The sequence below is a fragment of the Pteronotus mesoamericanus genome, unplaced genomic scaffold, assembly GCF_021234165.1.
Source record: "Pteronotus mesoamericanus isolate MK-2021 breed Mesoamerican mustached bat unplaced genomic scaffold, CSHL_Meso_final contig_181, whole genome shotgun sequence".
Lineage (NCBI taxonomy): Eukaryota > Metazoa > Chordata > Mammalia > Chiroptera > Mormoopidae > Pteronotus > Pteronotus mesoamericanus.
Genome location: NW_026555077.1, coordinates 12,639,724 through 12,658,322, shown reverse-complemented (window position 1 = coordinate 12,658,322; position 18,599 = coordinate 12,639,724). Strand labels below are relative to the sequence as shown.

Genomic DNA, 18,599 nt, shown 5'->3' with positions numbered 1-18,599 from the left:
TCTGCTATGATGACTTAGACATTAGCCCCAAACGTCTATCTTTTGGAAGTATTGCTGAGCGAATTTTAGAATTCAGACACTTTTCTAAATAAATTGCTTTCATATGGACTAGTCAGTTCTGTTCTCTAGTTCTGGAGATACTATTGGAACTTAGCTAATTATCTTTACCTTTATTGGGCTGAACGCTGTGTGTCAGGTGATCACAGCTGACACAACCTGCTTACCCTTTCAGAGTAACAATGATCACTTTGATAGACTGCCATTAGATGCCTGCAGGGAGTTTTATCTTGTTTGGTTACTTGAATACTGGAGTGTGGAAAGTTGAGACAAAATCTTTAAGAACTAGATTTTGTAGGTACTGCAGGAGGTCCAAGGCGATGCCCATTTATTGACAGCTGTGCAGGCAGAGTCCATATGACAATAGCAGTGGTATTTATTCCACAGAGGTCAACAGCAACTGCTCTAACACACTCAGCCGGAAATCCTAGTAAGTTATTATCTGCTAGGTGCCGGGCACTTTGTCCATAATACGACTAATCCTTTCAACCCTACACCATAGGCTTATGATATTATCTCTAGAGAGAAGCCAACAGGTTCAAAGAGGTTGACACAAAGCCAGGCAACCAAGTGGGAGAGCCAGTTTCCTCCTGCCTGCCCTCCAGTTTCTACGTCCCCTATTATGGACATGCTCCCTAAAACCGGTAGTGAGCCTGCACCAAACCCACAAGGTTCCAGTCTATTAAAGATTGTGCTCCTACCATTTTAGCAAAAGACTGAATAAAAGCAAGAGGCAAGCTAGTCGTACATTCCCAAAGTATGACAAACACGTAATAGAAGGTAGAACAGTAAAAGATGCAGTGTCAGAATAATTTAAGGCTGATCCTACTGATCTTAGTTTTAATTTTGCAGGGTCCTTTTATCTTCCTCTTACCTTTCATTTTTAAACTGAAGGTTCTAAAAACATTCAGTTGGAAGCCCTCCAAAAAGAAACAATTTCCAAAGTGTAACAAAGTCCAAAGTGTAAATTGGTAAGTTTTCTAGGGGTCAAAGTGGCAGTAACAAAAGCTTTTTAAAACTGGCATACTCTCCACTAGCATTCTACTTCCAAGTATTTATTCTTAAGGAAATATTAAGAACACATAAAAGATTAGTAACACAATGTTCTTTAAAGCAGTTTATTAGTGGAAAATTACAAACAACCTAAAAATCAACAGTAGTTTAATAAAATGTGGCACATATGATGGAATACCATGCAGCCACTAAAAAGATGTAGGAACACATTTGGCATGAAAGAATAGTCATGGTATTATCAAGTGAAAAAGTTACAAAACAGTATGCACAAATTGATCCCATTTTAAAAAATCTATAAAAGCGAGTCTAGGAGGCTATAGACCTAAATAACAGTTCTCCCTGGATGGTGGTATTATAGGTAATTTTTATCTTTTAAACTATATTTTCATTTTTTTCCTTTTTACCAACACATCTGACTTGCATTATTAACACAGCATTAACAATTCTTAAAAAGTCTCCTTTGAGGTGGAAACGAGAGCAGAGCTTAGCAACCTGAGTCATAGAGATGTTCATATTAGTCTTGTGTTACTTTAGTGATTTGTCAGGGTGCTTGGATGTTAAATTGTCACTGTCCTGACTAGAATCAGGGGTGGTAGTAGTGCTTATCCTTCTTCCTTCTTCAGACTAAGAAATCCATTCCTAGTGACTCCCCACAGCAACCAAGTAGTAGCATTCCAAACACTATTTCCCTTACTTAGCTAAACATACCTCTACCTTCACATCTACTTATAATATTGCCTAGCAAGTTTCCTTTAAACTTAAGACAGCACTGTTTTTGGTGTAGGTGCAGAAGACACGGATTTCTCGTGATGTCAGATAACAGGCCTGAAGGTGAGAGGCAAGTTTTCTTTGTTCTCTACCTTTATGGTGGAACCACCACCCATATGCCTTGTAAAAACAATTTGCTAGGTCCTACCCCCAGGTTTGATTCAGATCTTGGATAAAGCTTAGCAATTCCATTTTTTTTCTTTTGTTTGACAAATATTTATTGAGTATATACTATGTGCTAGGTCTTGTGCTAAAACTGTGACCAAAAGAATTATGGCCTCTATCTCAGGGAGTCTACATTCTGAAGTGATTGATATATACTAAAGAAATAAATTATAAACTAACTATATAATTAAAATTTTGATTAGTGCTAGAACACAGTCAAGACAGCTTTTGTCTTAGAATCTTAAAAATGTGCCCTGGCCAGTATGGCTAAGTTGGTCAGACGGTCACCCCATGTACCAAAAGGTTGTGGGTTTGATCCCCAGTGGGGGAGCTTGTGAGAGGCAACACATCGATGTTCTCTCTCCCCCTCCCTTTCTCTAAAAAAAAAAAAGAAAAGGAAAAAGTGTCCTTAGGTGATTAAAAAAAGTGTTGCGTGAAGAACTAAGACTAGTTCTACAGCCTCTTGAAGACAAAAATATCAGCACAAATAAAGGTAGAAAAAGTACTTGGAACCATGAATTAGCACTGTTAACAAGTTCCTAGGTGATGCTGACATTGCCTGCCTTGGGGTCTCACACTGAGAACCACTGCCCTACTGAGTGGCCTTTAATTAGGGCAATGTGGGAGAAAGGGCAGCTGTGCTCTTGAAAGTCCCTCCTCCCCTTTTGAGTCTCATGAGGTTAAGAGCTACTTATTCATCTGGAGAAGGGATTGAGACAAAGCCAGCTGTAGGTCAAATTGCAAAGCCACCCATCTATGATGGCTCCTCACCCTGGTAACATGTTTAAAAATTTCAGGCATTTGGGAGGCACAGTAGAGATTTTTGAGGAACCCTGTCAACAAAGCATGGAGTTAAGCTGAGCCTAAGTAAACAAAGCTGTTGCTTCTTGTCCTGCACTCCGTCTCCTTCCCTAGTTTATCTCAGGAATGTCCTCCCAGCACCAGCTCTTGCATTCATGTTCTGTTCGTTTGTTCTGGTGAAGGGTAATAGCAACTATGAGAGTGGATTCTAACCCACTGGATTCAGGTTTCTTATTTCTCGTGTTATCCAGAGTGAGGCACATTCCCATTTTTGGGACCTAATCTCCTAAAATATGAATTATTTTAATTAGCACCATAAAAAAACTATTTAACACCATGGCCTTTTAGGTTAGATTACTTAGAGAACAAAAGTAGAGACAATTCAATCACTTATTTTTGTTTGTAAAAGAGCCTACAATTATTTCCAAGTTTATTTTATTCACATGTATATTTTTCAAATGCATATACTATACCCAAGCTCAGAGGCACAGAGTTTATTTAAATAATTCTAAATTGCACCATGAATTAATAGTCTTTCCAAGCTTTTCTTCCATGCCTAAGAACATTTTTAGGTCTTTACCTGAGTAAAAATTAAACCTATGACTTTATAAAATAAGCCCAAACCAAAATAAAACCAACCAAGCCCCCCTTTCTCCTCCCCCCCGAAACAATGAATCACACACAACCCCATTAAAATATAAACCAATAAACAGAAGAGCAAGTCCACGTGTTGTGGTAGATTTGTGATAGACAAAGGCACAAGAAGCCTTTGAACCTTAATATTATTGAAGGCTAATGTACGTTACTGGGTTCCTATAGTCAATATTCATTTACTGGGAAGCAAAAGGTTCTGATAAAAACTCCCACTGACTGTGGTGAGGTTAAACTGGATCTGAGTCTGATTTAAAGATGGCGGAGGACGGGGTAGAAGAGATCAGATCACGTGTGTGAAAGAGGAGTCTCGGGCGCCGTCATAAAGGAGGCCTAACCTTGTTGGCCAGGAAGCTGTGAGGGTGAATAAAGGGAGACTGGTACTTAGGGAGTGTGTCTACTATGTGCCAAAGCTCTCCCTAAAAATTGCCTAGCATGTAAGATAATAATATTAAGGTGGCATAATTATCCACATTTAACTAATAAGGAAATTGCAGTTTACACATGATTTGAACCAAAGGTCAATGAGCACGGTATGAAGACTGGATCTGAATCCAGGCCCATTCGATTCCAGGGTCCATACTTTCCCCTTTACTACTCTACCTCCTATAAAACTAATTTATAGTTGCTTTTTAAGTTGGTATAATGATATATGTATGTATATCTGGGCTTACATAGCATAATAGACAGCTAGGCTGTCTGTAGAATTTCCCTTCTATGGAAAAAAAGCCTTGCTCACTTGGTTAATAGCTAATTAGCCAGCTTCAGCAGACTTTGGGGTTAAGAGTACGGCAATTCCCGGTGCTAATCAGAGTCTCTTAGACAACTATAATATCACAGAGGAATTTGTCTCATAGCACCAAAGTAAACGGGTAAAAACTACTGTTAAAATTTGGACTGTGACCTAAACTATCAATATGTTTACCAAGCTCTTGTTAGGAACTGTTAAACACCATATTCAAATATTCTTTTGTTAAGTATTTATCATTTTGCTACATTAACATTCCCTCAAGACATGAGCTACATCTTTGTACTTCATGTGTAGTAAGTCTGACTGAACAAAATATTTTTAGTTGCCAGAATGTGATACTCTTTTGGCTCTAGGCCTGGCACATCTTTTTTCCCTCTAAAACATTTCTTCTCCAAACTAGCTCCCACTCATCAAATCTGAATTAGGTGACTCCCAAAGCTCCCAAACACAGCCCCCTATATTTCCTCTATCCTGTCATTAACACTAGTTCTACAGCTTGTTCAGGGTAGTGTCCCCTGTTGATCAACATGGTACCTGGACCTCAAGAAGTATTTATGAATGAATAAGAATGATAGCAGAAGTCCTAACATGGAAACAATCTGTTCATTTATAGCAATGGTCCAAACAACAGTTTTCTGACTCAGAGTGTGTCGCTAGACATTTTACTTGTGTATATTTCAAAACTAAAGATCCTGATCAAGATAACCTAAGTTTATTAATAAATTTTCAATATTTTTTTAGTAGGCTCTGAGTAACCAAAAGTGGATTGTGTGCAATTTACTCTATGATGAATGGAGTTGCACTACTCTGTATTTTTATAAAGATGTGTTATTCAATAAGAAAAAATTCTCTTTACTGCAGAATGTTCTTAAATGAGTCCAGTTCTACTCATGTATTAAATTGCGCGAATTGAACAATCTTAAAACATTGCTTAGAACTAAACTTGTTTTACAATCTTGACTGCAAATATACCACAGAAGTATGGTAACGCTTTTGAAAGACTAGTTGTTCTTAAGTTTAAAAGAAATCATTCAGTAGTGCTTAATAAAATAAACAAAAAAACCCCCAATAACCCATCAAAATACGGTACTGAAATCATTCAGTTTCTGTTGGAAAACAAGGTAAACATGGTATAATTGGATTTCTGTTCTTGGAAACATTCAGAAACATAGTCTTCATAAAAGAGGTTTATATCTTAGATGTCTTTTGAAATGAACAGTTAAAAACAAGTTTTAATTTTATTCTTTGGCTATACCTAATAAATGAGTCACTGATATCAATTCACAATAAATTTATTTTACATAAAAGAAAAAGCTTGCCATTAATGAAAAATTCAGTAGAAAACAGTTCTGCTTTAAGTTGGGGCTCAAAAGTAGAAGCTGCTTATTAGTGAAACCTCAGTAGAAAGAGAATTTTGTAAGAAAACATTCTTGGCACAAAAGCTCTAACACAAATTCTGTAATGAAATAGTTACCATGCAAGTTTATTGGCAGAAAGTTGGTTTCTGATGGCTGGTATTCTCTTTTCAGTCTTTTAAGACATTAACATGGAAGATACTAAACCTGTTTTATTTAGAGTTAATTGTATATAAATATGGTGTCATGATGGATAACCTTTCCACAGTCCACCTACTTAATTGAGCAGCTCTAAGTAGGTTATTGGCACCCTGCCCTTCTGATTCCCCCTTTCCCCCATCAGCCAGTCTGAATCCATCCCGGCAACACTGAACACAGTGATCACCTACAAAGTAAAAATATTTCCAGTTACTATGTTAAAACATAAACATATAGAAAACTAATCTGATTTGTATTTAACTATTCACTATCAAAGGACTTTAAACATTACCATCAATTTTGCTGAAAGTTAAAGGATTTTCTTCAGAGGCAGTTTTAGAAATCTTTCACTTATTTATTGGTTAAAAGCTTTAAATATTTGTGTCACTCTATTTTGTTAAGGAATAGTCGTTAAAAGTCCATAAAATGTTATTATAACCATCTGAAGTCTATGAAAGCATTCATGATAAACTATTCCCAGTAAATAACAAGGAATTTGCATTTTGTCATAATACTAGAAGATATGTCAATCTACGATACGATTTTCTTCTTATACCCACATTACTCACCTCATCTGCCAGAAGTGATAGTTCACTACTGTTTGCAGCATCATAATCATACAGAACCCTGGCCTTCCTGCTGCCACTGCCCTCCTTAAGGTCAATAAGGTTGGAAGGAGAGGTCATTACTAGGCCACTTGTTGAAGTCAAGGCAGAAGACCCAATCACATTTGATGAAGCAGATGGTACAGGTGCCACAGGAGTCTGATTGTTGTTACAATGATAATTGGAAGGGAAACTGTTGAAAAGAAAATGGCTAATTACTTATTTCCAAGTGACCAAAGCTCCTGAATATCACCACTTGATGGCAGTATTTACTTTCCACCAACCTCCACTGTGGATACAGATTTATGGATGTTAATATTTTAATGACAGAGTGTGCCGTCTGGCTTACCCTTGTTGCAGTCATTCTCGACTCCCCTAACCCTCATACACATGAACTCTGTCAACAAATCCTGCCGGCTCTACTTATTTTAAAATACACAGCCAAGGTTTGACCACTTCTACCACAGTGACCACAATCACAGACCCACGCCACCATCATCTCTTGAGTGACTAAATCATACCATAGGTTCCAAACAGGTCTGTCAGCTTCTACCCTGCCCTCTAACATCTACCCCTAACACAGCAGCAAGAATGATCCTGCAAGAGGTTAAAACCAAATCATGTCACTCCTTAGGTCAAAACCCTCCAAAGGATCCTGATCTCTGAGTAAAGGCCAAAGTCCAAACAGTGGCTTCCAAATCCCTATGAGTTTCAGCTCCGTATCCTCAATTCATCTCCAGATGAGCCCTCATTGCTGTTGCTTGAACGTACCAGCTATATTCCTGCTTTAGGGTTTTTGTACTTGCTGCTCTCCTCCTGGACCAACATCTTCTCTCTGATGTCTGTACACTTCATTTTCTTACAGCCTCTAAGCCTATCTTCCCTGACTACTACGAACCTCTACCCCTAACCAAGGTACTCCCTTGCTGTATTTTTCTCTATAGCATTTATCATCTTCTAATATATAATACACACATATACTGATTTTCTACTCCCCTCTACCCCCAAATAAAATGTAGGTTCCATGGAGGTAGGAATTTAGTCTGTTTCATTTACATTGTATCCTTTATGCTTAGAATAATGCACTTTTTTAAAATTAAAAGCAAATGTTCCTCTGATAGATAAAAGGGTTCTAACAATAAAAAGAATGAATTTCTAATTCAGCTTTCACTCTAAAGTTAAGAACACATTTCCCAGCATCCCTTCCTCAGTGAACTCAGTCCTCATCAGTGATTAAATATACCCATTTCTGAAGATTGAAAAGAAGAGCCTTCTCTCCCACAAAAGGGGTTTTTAAACTCTCTAACCAAATTTATTAGTATCTTTAGCCTTTGTGTAGCCACTAAGGTCTACCTATGTCAATTCTGGGGAATTAATGGTAAAAACCAAAAACAAACACCAGCCAACTAACTAAACAAAAAGCCTGAAAGGCCATTTTAACCTTCTAAGGAATTTTACTGAAACACTGAAAAAATTAAAGATTTCCTGGTGTAACTTGATATGTTAAAAACTCCCAATTATTTAAAAATATACATTTACTATTCTTTTGACTTGTGTTTGTTTTCTCCTCCGTAAAATGTGGATAATACTAATATGTACCTCACTGGTGTGAAGATTATGACATTATTACATAGGAGGCGTCCAAAACCCCCCTAAGCGATTGCTGTTACTCAGTTACTACCAACAACACTGCCATTAGAGTCATTAGCATGACAACCTGGTTCAGAAATAGCTCTTGAATTGGTTAGTGTGGATGTGGATGATTTCCAAGTTCTGCATTTGAGTATTTCTATATATTGTCTAAAAAGCATAACCTGCAACAAATTAAAAGCCTAAAATTTCTCCTATTCTATCACTGGTCATTACCAGGAATATAATTCTTTGAGGGCAAAGAGACAAGCTAGACATTATTTCCTAGAGTAATAGTACTAGTTTCACTTTGTAATGTTTGAGCTTATCCTAAAGTGCAGCAATAACTAGATTTTGTTTGAATGGCTGAATTCCAAGCATTTGTGTAGCTTTAAGTACAGAAAGCAAGTATGAATGATAACAATAGCAACCCCTTTGCTCTACTCCCAGGGTATTAGGACAAAGTGAAAAGGAAGTACTAAAGCATCTTGGGCTTAAAATAGTTGTGATAATGTGGAGAACAAAGTGGTATTCTGCCTTCAGATATTAATACCGCTAACAAAACTTCAAATACAATAGAACGGTAAATCCTTCTCTAAATCCTATTAGAATAACTAATGGTATTAGACTACAACTCATATTTAAGATCTCAAATTGATTTTATAAATGTGCCTGATTTTGTTCTAGGTCTAGTTTTGAAAGATTAATATGCAGGAAGGAACACCGAAGTTATAAGGGCATTTTTTGCTTTATTCCTTGAAATAACTTCTCTTGATACACCTCCTTCAAACATTACACATCATTCCCCTGCTTTCATAGTTCCTCACTATATAAATTTTGAACTCTTTACATTACCTAGTTTAAAGGGCATTCATGACATGGCCCTGCTTCACTCTTTTAGCCTTATCCCATTCTTAACTTGAATATTATGCTTCAACCAGAATAAACTACTGTTAGTTCCCTGAACTTGCCATACTCTCATTCCTCTGCTCCTTTTATACACATACAGTTTTGAATATGTGAAAGTTTATTCTTGTATTATTAACTAACTATTATGTTCCATATGAACTGTAAACCTACTTTTGCTCCACCCTGTATTCTTCTTTTGCCTGGATTATATGAGGGGGGACCCAAAAAAACCTGGAATTATCTTTTGGAGGGCTGGCCCCCTGAGGTACAGGCTCCCACCGTTAGGTGAGTGTTCTAGGAACCCATCTGTTATCAGTGTACCAGCTGGTGTTGTTCTGAGAAGCTGTTTGAAGACTTCATGCATTTGCCCATTTCATGGTGGCTGACTTACGAGTGTACCGGCTCTTACCATGCTGAGTGTTTAGCAGTTTTTGACCAAAAATGGCATGACCCCTGTACCCCACCCTCCACTCACCCCGACTGCCTTTTTTTTCGGTTTGTTTCCCCAGATGAAACAAGTCCTGAAAAAGAAACGCTTTGCTTATGTGGAAGAGGTGAAACAAAAGATGGCAGAAGCACTAAAAGGCATCAAAATCAACGAGTTCAAAAACTGTTTTGAGATATGGAAAAAAAAAAATCTTGATAGGTGTATTGCATCAAATGGAGAGTACTTTGAAAGTGACTGAAGTTTAAACATGTAAGAATAAACACACAATTTTAAATAAATTCCAGTTGTTTTGGGTCTCCCCTTGCACATCCTTGCCCTTTTACTCATCTAGGCTGTTTCTACTAAAATAATTTTGTCTGAGAAATTTTGCTGGAACCACCTGAGTCACAGTTAGATGTCCCTCACTGTAACCTGCACTTTTTCCTTGCCAACTTATCATATGGCCTGCCCACCCATGTCCTGTGTTATGAGAGCAGACTGTGTTTGTCCTATACATCATTTTATTTCCAGTGTCAGCTTACAATACAAGGAGCTGCATACAGGAAATAAGCAATTTTGACAGGTTTTCTTTGCCAAGTTTTGCTGATATAGAATAATTCAATAATATTTGAACTTTAAATATTGAGTAACTATTTGGCAGGTGTTCAGTAAATACTTGAATGAATGAGCTGTATGCTTTATATTCTATCACTTGTGTTAATATATATTATTACACTCTAAATAATAACATCGATGGGCCTGCAGTCTTACATAATATTCTAAAACTCTTTTTTTAAAAAACAGTGAACAAGTACATAATGAGTAAGTACAAATTTGTTAATCTCTAGGGGCAACTATGAGTTGATTTACTTTATCTTCCTCAACAAACTGCAAAGATATTCAAAAGTCAACTTCAAACACTTTTAAAGCTTTCTTTATGTAGCACTAAAAAGGTATTCACTTAAATTATCTTCTCATCCCCGTTAACATTCTTTTGTGCCAGGAGATTTCAAAATGTTTTTGTAACCTCAGAGGTCTGATATTTACTTTCCTTTTAAAAAAATCTGATTTTAAGCAAGCTAATAAAAGCCTTTACTTTTTCTAATCTTCACTTCTATTATTAGGTTATATGCAAAAATCTGAATTTCTTCTCTTATCAGGAATTCCATGTGTGAAAAGGAAATCACCACCTTCCCAGTTGTTTCTGGAGGTCTAACATGTACTGGTAACACTGTGCATAGTAAGTCATCTGGGCTTCTACGAAGTCATTCAGACAGCGGAGGTGATGGGCCTGTAAAGAAGATACAGTCACTTTTTAGCTCTATAATCTATTCAAAGTGGTAAATCATAAGGGGAAACAGAATACAACATTGCACTCAAGGAGAATCACTAGTATTTAACAATTTACTAACTACTACGCTTATTAAGACTGACCTTGGTTAACTGTGTAACAACAAACTGGCCAAAAAAAAACCAACAACTGGTTGATTATGGTGAGAGAACTAGGTGATGAGGTGTAAACAAAAACTGAAATGTTTCTTCATATATCATAAAAAGTGCCAGAGTTTATATTACTCTGATTAAATGACTAAAAAGGAAATTCAGGTTTTCTTCCCCAAAATGACTTAGGACTACCAAAGTCTTTTGTTCCAAATGAATTTCCAAAAAAAAAAAAAAATGAATACTCACGTGTGTACTGCTGATTCCCTCTAGCAGAAGTCTGGTAATCTCTGCCTGACGATCAAATTCACTTTGAGTTATTCTTAATTCCTGTTCAGACTTAAATTGGAACGTAGTTTTAGAACCGCATTAAGAGGACTTAGTCCATTTTACATACATTTATGAAGACTGTTAAAAAAAATCCCCCAAATAAATCCCAAATGATAATCTGGCAATTCCCTGATTGTGTTTTATACCTAAACTGGTCCCTGGTTTCTAGACCTTAGTTTTTCTATATTACTCAACCTAGGCAGAACTGATTCCTTACCAATACTTGACTCAAAAGACTATATTAATGCCAAAGCTTAATGACATACACATAAAAACCTAGAAAACCACTGTGAGACAATCAATATATTTCAAAAAATTCTCAATTATTACTATATTTACTTTACTTTGAAGTTAAAGATAGCCTTTAATTTCAAAGAACTACTTCAGGCTGAAATCATATGACTAACTTTTTGTGTTTTGTTATAAAACATATTTGTTTCTAGAAATACAGTTTTTGGGTTCCTTCAAAGCATTCTTTTTCCTACATAAATGTCTTTCTTTCTAGTTTTCGCTCCAAACTTTGCATGAAATATGTTTTATGCAGAAATATTATCCATAAGATATGCTAGGGTTTTTCTGCCAAGTTTTAGGTGACCTTTAATCAGTGGTGTGCTTAAGTAAACTGGCTTTCTAGGAAAAACATGGTTGAAGCTAGTAGTGTTTCTTACAAACACTAATGTGTTGGTTTTCATGGTATAAATACTCCTACCAAGGTAAAGTCACTAAAATCAAAGCTGGAAAGAGTTGTGTGTGTAATAGTATACCACTACTAGCTTCAACCATTAATAAATGTTTAGTGCTGGGACAAAAGAGTTCACTACAAAATCAACATGATATAAAAACAGTAAATACTCCCAAAAACTACCTTCTCAGACCATTAGCTAGAGTTGGTTGGTCACCAACTCTAAAATAAGTGAGGAGGTCACTCAAAATAGTTTGCTTTCTCTCACTGGGAATCACCATGGCTAATGTCATTAAAATGATATTTTCTACCTCTCCAGAAGAAATAGCTCCTCACTCCCAACCAAATAATTACAATATTTAAGTATAAAAACAAGGACTGAACTTTTTCCTTTCACACCCCATCTTCTTCTCCTTCACCCCTGGTGACAATAATTAACTTAGTGAACCAGTTGACAGGCAATCGCAGCAAATTAGATAATCAGTCGCTATAATTACCCATATCATTGGCAACAGACCTGGCAGAGGGGATTAAGAATTGACCGCTAGATTGGATTTATAGAAATAAACTTACTCAGTAAGTGTTGAAATTAAATTTACTCCACTAAAACCAGAATGAATACATGATGCTTTGATAATTGTGCTGAAGTAAGCTTCATTTGGAAGCTAGTAAGAAGTGGAAAAAAGTTCCAGCAGAGAAGAATCAATGATTTTCCTAAGAAAAATGTTATGGAAAACCAATCACTTCAGTATTACATTTGTACTATTTACTGTCTGCTTACTTGAATGCAAAAGAATTTTGACTAACAGAAGTAGCCATAAGAAACCCACAGGAAGTAAATGAGGAGAGTTCCATGTAGATCTTTGACTGGGCAAGTACAACTTGATTTTAATAGCCTTTACTGGAAATGGCAGAAAAGCTTACTAAACGGCAATATTTCTGTACAAAGTATAAGCAAGGATGCTGGATAGCAGATTAAAAGTGACCCAGAAGCTTGAGTCTGGAGTGGAAATAATGTTTTAAAGCTAAAATACTATATATAAAACGATCTTAAGGACAAGAGCTCAGTCTTCCATGTTTGAGCAAAATTTAATTATTTAATTGTGAAGAAATGCACAATGTTACAAAGCTTGGGAAGTCATTCTTTTGTAGCATCTAGACTTTACATTTAGAAAAGGTAAATGACAGGAAGGAAAAGAATCTCATTTCTTTTTTAAACAAGTTTCAGTGTATGACTTGGGTGGCTGCAAACAGATCAAAGTCCCAAACCATTTCTACTTCAACACATATAATTCATCATAAATAATTAATCTGAGAGGCTGAGGTTAAATGAAATTAGGTTTGGTGTAATCAATTTACTGAGAAAGAAAATGATCTATATTAGGTGAAAAGGGTTTAAAGAAAGAAAATAAATTTAAAGGGTTTTTATTCTGTCCTCCAAAAGATCTCATTCTCTATCTTAAATTCTACAATTAAGGTGTAGAGTTCTAGAGAAAAGACCTAATGTTTAGAATTACTGCTACTGGTCTGATTGGGAATATATGATACCATAGCTTGCATTAAAGAAAGCAAGAAGAGTTCTTTTAAGAGGTAAATTGGAAAAAGGGCAAGAATTTGTTGGTCTGTGGTATCAGCTAGAAATTTAGGTCATACATTTGTTGTGACAAACTTGGTCAATGTTTCTTACTTTTTCCTATGGGCTTACATCTTGAAATATTCCAGAAATATAAATTTTTAAACATTTTAAAATTATAATGAAAGTGAGATTTACAGAAGAAAACTGCCCAAATTAATATTGACATATTTTCTTAAGTTCCTTTCATATATACATAAGTAATATAAATACTTGTTTCATGAATTTCTTCCCATTATATCAACTATTTCCCAAACTTGTAGACTGCAGAATCAAATCAGAATTTTTTGGGTATACCTGCACGCAAAGTGGAAGAGACCCTAGTTTTCTTGTTTAATCTATTTTCTCATCCATATTACTACTCTGCCTTCTTTTCATGCTAGATGTTCAGGAAGAAATCAGAGTCCAGGGTGAAACTATAACTAAATTGATGACTAGATTCCACAAAGGGGGAGGAGTGCATAAGTCAAGAATTTCACATTGGATTTCCAAGTCATAGAATCAACAGCTCTATAACCTATGCACGGAATATACTGTATAGTCAGTGATCCTACAAAGTGGAGAAAATAGAAAATTAAAGTGTATAAAACTATTAATAGTCAGGAGCCACAATTACCACCTGCCCTGAATCCACAGCATTGTCCTTATCTGAGGTCAGATTTTGGTAGGCCTGAACATAAAAAGAAACGAAAAATGCTTCACAAGACTTCCAATGGCATTCGAAAAACATGTGCACTAAAGTCATAATTTATTTATTAAATTCTTGCTTAGGTATTTGATTTCCCAGTACAGAAAGATTAGAAATGGTAACACAGGCTAGGAGGAGGCATACAGTCAGCTTCTAAGAGTGACTATTTGGGAGCAGTGTACTTCCAGTCAAGATGGCGGAATAGGTAAACGGCTCGCCTTCTTGCACAACCACATCAAAATTACAACTAAAATATAAACAACCATCTCTTAGAACCATCAGAAATTGAGTTTAATGGAAGTTAAATGAGTTTAATTCTGACAATTACAGAATTAAAGAAACCACATTCATCCAGACTGGTAGGAGGGGCAGAGATGTGGAATAGGGTGGGTGGATAAAAATTCGAGAGGAGTATCTCAGGAGCGAGGAATGCCAGCCCTGCACCAGGCTCACCAGCCCAGGGTTCCAGTGCCAGGAACAGAGGCCCCTATAACTTCTGGCTGCAAAAACCAGGGGGGATTAAATTGGTGGAAAAAATTTCTGGAGTCCCAAGCAGTTCCCCTTAAAGAACCCACACAGAGACTTACTCAGACTTGCTCCCCCTGAGCTCCAGCACTGGGGGCAGCAGCTTCAAATGCACCAATGGCATACAGGGAAGAACTGAAGTGTCGGGCATCAAGGCAGGAGCTGGGGGGCAGCTTTCTCCCAGACGGAAAGGTGGGCAGAGGCCACTGTCCATTTCCTGAATCCACCCCCCACGAAGTCTACAATTCTTAAATTCAGAGCCAGAAAGCGGGAGCCATCCATCAACCTGGCTAACACTGTTTGCCAGGCCCCAGAGATCCCCTGAGACTCTGGCCCACCCAAACTGTTAACCATGATATTTCTGTATGAATGGCTTGTCTTTGCTGCTGACGCTTCACAACTTCCTATACTTATCAAACAAGCAACAGACGGCTCAGAATACCCCGATTTCCCACACCTCTTGCTAAGTGGCCCCAGGCCTGGCACTAGGAGCAGACAGCCTAGATTCATAGCTTAGCTTTGCCTGGGACTCTCCAAGCCCAGCATAAGTATCAGACATGTCAGCTTGCTTTCTAGCTCAGGTAGAGTGGCCCTGGGCAGAACACAGGTGGGGGCTGACCTGGGCCGGCACCAGCCAGGAAACCAGAGCCTTTGCCCCCAGTAACTAAAGACCATGTTGGAGCACCACCCTGCCCCTACACAGTTCATCCTCTACAGAGGGCAGTGAATGGTGGTCAGTGGTCACAGCCAGTCCTTGCAGCTGATTGGCCTAAGTAAATCCCTCCCATTGATCTGCCAACAGCAATCAAGGCTCAACTACAAGAGGAGGGTGTATTCAGCCCAAACAAAGGGCACACCTCGAGTACTCAGCTTGGGTGATAGGGGAGGCTGTGCCACTGGGCCCTACAGGACATCTACTACATTAGGTTATGCTAGCAAGACAGGGAGTCAGAGCAGCTCTATATGATACATAGAAACAAACACAGGGAGGCTGCCAAATGAGGAGACAAAGAAACATGGCCTAAATGAAAAAGTTGATCAAAACATTAGAAAAAGAACTAAATAAAATGGAGATAAGCAATCTATCAGATGCAGGGTTCAAAACACTGGTTATAGGATGCTCAAGGAACTTAGGGAGGACCTTCACAGCATAAAACAGATCCAGTCAGAAACAAAGGACACACTAATTGAAATAAAAAATAATTTACAGGGAAACAGCAGTAGAGTGGATGAAGCTGAGAACCAAATCAATGATTTGGAACATAATGAAGCAAAAAACAATCAGTACAAGAAGAAGAAGAAAGAATCCAAAAAAAATGAGGACAGTATAAGTAGCCTCTGGGACAATTCAAGTGTTCCAAAATTCACATCACAGGGGTACCCAAAGGAGAGGAGAAAGGGCAAGAAATTGGAAATCTATTTGAAAAAATAATGAAAGAAAACTTCCCTAATTTGGTGAAGGAAATAGACATGCAAGTTCAGGAAGCACATAGAGTCTCAAATAGGATGTATGCAAAGAGGCCTACTCAAGACACATCATAATTAAAATGCCAAAAGTTAAAGAGAGAATCTTAAAAAGCATCAAGAGAAAAGCAGTTAATTACCTACAGGGAAGTTCCCATAAGAGTGTCAGCTAGAGAAACTTTACAGGCTAGAAGTTATTGGCAAGAAATATTCAAAGTCATGAAAATCAGGGACCTATAGCCAAGGTTGCTCTACCCAGAAAAGCTATCATTTACAATCAAAGGATAGATAAAGAGCTTCCTAGACAAGAAAAAAAAACTAATGGAGTTCATCACCACCAAACCATTATTATATGAAATGTTAAAGGGACTTATTCAAGAAAAAGAATAAGACTATGAACAATAAAATGGCAGTAAATACATATCTGTCAACAACTGAATCTAAAAAACTAGGCAAACAAGAACAACAGATACAGAATCACGGATATGGACAGCATTTTGATTGTTGTCACACTGGAGTGGGTTGTGAAGAAATGGGTGAACAGGGGAAGGAACTAAGAAATACAAATAGGTAGTTACAGAATAGCCATGGGGATATAAAGTAGAGTATAGGAAATGGAGTAGCCAAAGAACATGAGCAATGGTGGGATGATTGCCTGAGAGAGTAGGGAGTGCTATGTGGAGTGGGGCAACAGGGGGAAAAAATCAGGACAACTGTAATAGCACAATCAATAAAGTATAATTAAAAAAAGAAAAAAATAAAAGTGACAGTTTGACACTGAGGGAGAAGGCAACATACTTCAAAACCAAATAAGAGATCCAATTTTTACACATAATGGATATTCACAATAAAGACCTTAACTTTAAGTAAAATTAAATATATGCTATCCTGTATTTAATGAAACAGGGAAATACATTTTACAAACATTTTCAACTAAAATGTCAGAAAAATTAGCTGTGGTGCTAGGAGAACAAGCTTTAGTTACCTAGAAAATTCATCTGTACGACATTTGACCTTCCATTCTCTGAAGATGGAGAACATAGTTTAACTATATTTTACCTAATTGCCGTACAAATAAACCAAGTATTTAAACTGTCTTCTGGCAAGGCACTATAAAGATTACCACTTAATATAATAGGTATCAACAGTGTGTGCAAACACTATCTTTACAGCATTGTTCTACTGCTCTATGGACCTGAGTGTTCCTTAATCATTTTCTGATTTTGTAAGATACAGTAACAAAGACTGTGACTAGCCCCATGGTTACTGACCAATATTTTTTGAATGAATGACAATTAAGTTTTTGTTTCATAATTCTGTACTTTAATAATTTACTTACTTTTGTCACTTCCTCTGCCCAAATCTAGCCAGCATTAAAAATTAGAGAGAAATATACAGCATGAAAGAAAGCTGGAATTTAACATTTTCTACAATTTAGTATAGAGAAATGAAAATTTTTTAATTCAAACAGCATACTCCTTTTTTAGAATCACATGAGCAGATTAAATACAGTAGTAACTAAATTAGCACAGCTTAACATACTGTGAAATTATGCTTTCATATGTATAAATACTATGAATTTTTGAATCTTGTACTAATTCTTTAAGTCAGTAAGAATAACAGTTTCCTAATATTGGGAATATTTAACCACTGTTACTTCTAGTTTTCTCATCTGTAAAATGAGAAGTTTAAACCATATGATTTGTAACTTCTCATTTAGGCCTAAAATTCTAGAACTTTAGGAAATTAAAATACAGCAAGGATAAATGGACACTGAACACAGACACAGCCATTGGGGTGGGGGACGGGGGCAATAACTAGAGATATAATGAATTTAAAATTATCAGTTAAATACATCATACTATAAGTTGATAATATCAGTAATAAAACAAATGCCTAATAGACAATATTGCTAATTGTTTAGGATATTTTTATAAAAGAAAATCTATGATTTATATACTAAATTACCAATGACTAGAATAGCCTTACACTTTTCATTTACCTACAGATAGGACAATGGAAATAAATGAATGCCTTCTCTTGCTATCTAAGGAAAGCCTTCATTTAGCCAGGGCTTCATAGACCCCGCCTTCCACCCCACTTTTAGTTCAATGCTAATATTAGGCCTAAAAGCAGTCAGTTAACGCCCAATTTATTATTAACTGTACTGCAGTTTGCAAGCCACTTCTGTTAGTACTGTATCTAGGAGTATAATACCAAACGCTCATAAATCTTTATTGGCTAACTAACATTTGTAAGATTTGGGTGGTGTTCAGATTTTTCATATTTCTATTTTGTTGAAAAAATAAAAAATTCCTAACATCTCTAAAATTTCCTCAAATTAAGCCTAATATATATGTTGGACACTATATAACAATTCTTACTCTCAGTTCTTGCCCAAGGTTATCATTATTCTGCAACTTTAAGTGAACTGGCACTGTATGGGGAATGAGCCTTGCCACTACAGAAATACCTAAACTACTGGGGTTTGTCTTGGCCTGAAATTG

At 36.7% G+C, this 18,599-nt stretch overlaps 1 protein-coding gene across 1 annotated transcript in view; it reads right to left on the bottom strand.

Moving 5' to 3' along the window:
• Positions 1–1,187: 1,187 nt before the first annotated feature.
• SH3GLB1 (SH3 domain containing GRB2 like, endophilin B1) overlaps positions 1,188–18,599 on the bottom strand; it is a 38,643-nt gene continuing 21,231 nt past the window's right edge. Inside the window, exons 6-9 of the mRNA XM_054566929.1 lie at positions 11,020–11,109; positions 10,521–10,621; positions 6,330–6,558; positions 1,188–5,947 (exon numbers count right to left, since the gene is read on the bottom strand). Coding sequence (XP_054422904.1) covers positions 5,840–5,947; positions 6,330–6,558; positions 10,521–10,621; positions 11,020–11,109 — 528 coding nt within the window. The 3' untranslated portion in view covers positions 1,188–5,839. The remainder of the gene's footprint in view (positions 5,948–6,329; positions 6,559–10,520; positions 10,622–11,019; positions 11,110–18,599) is intronic.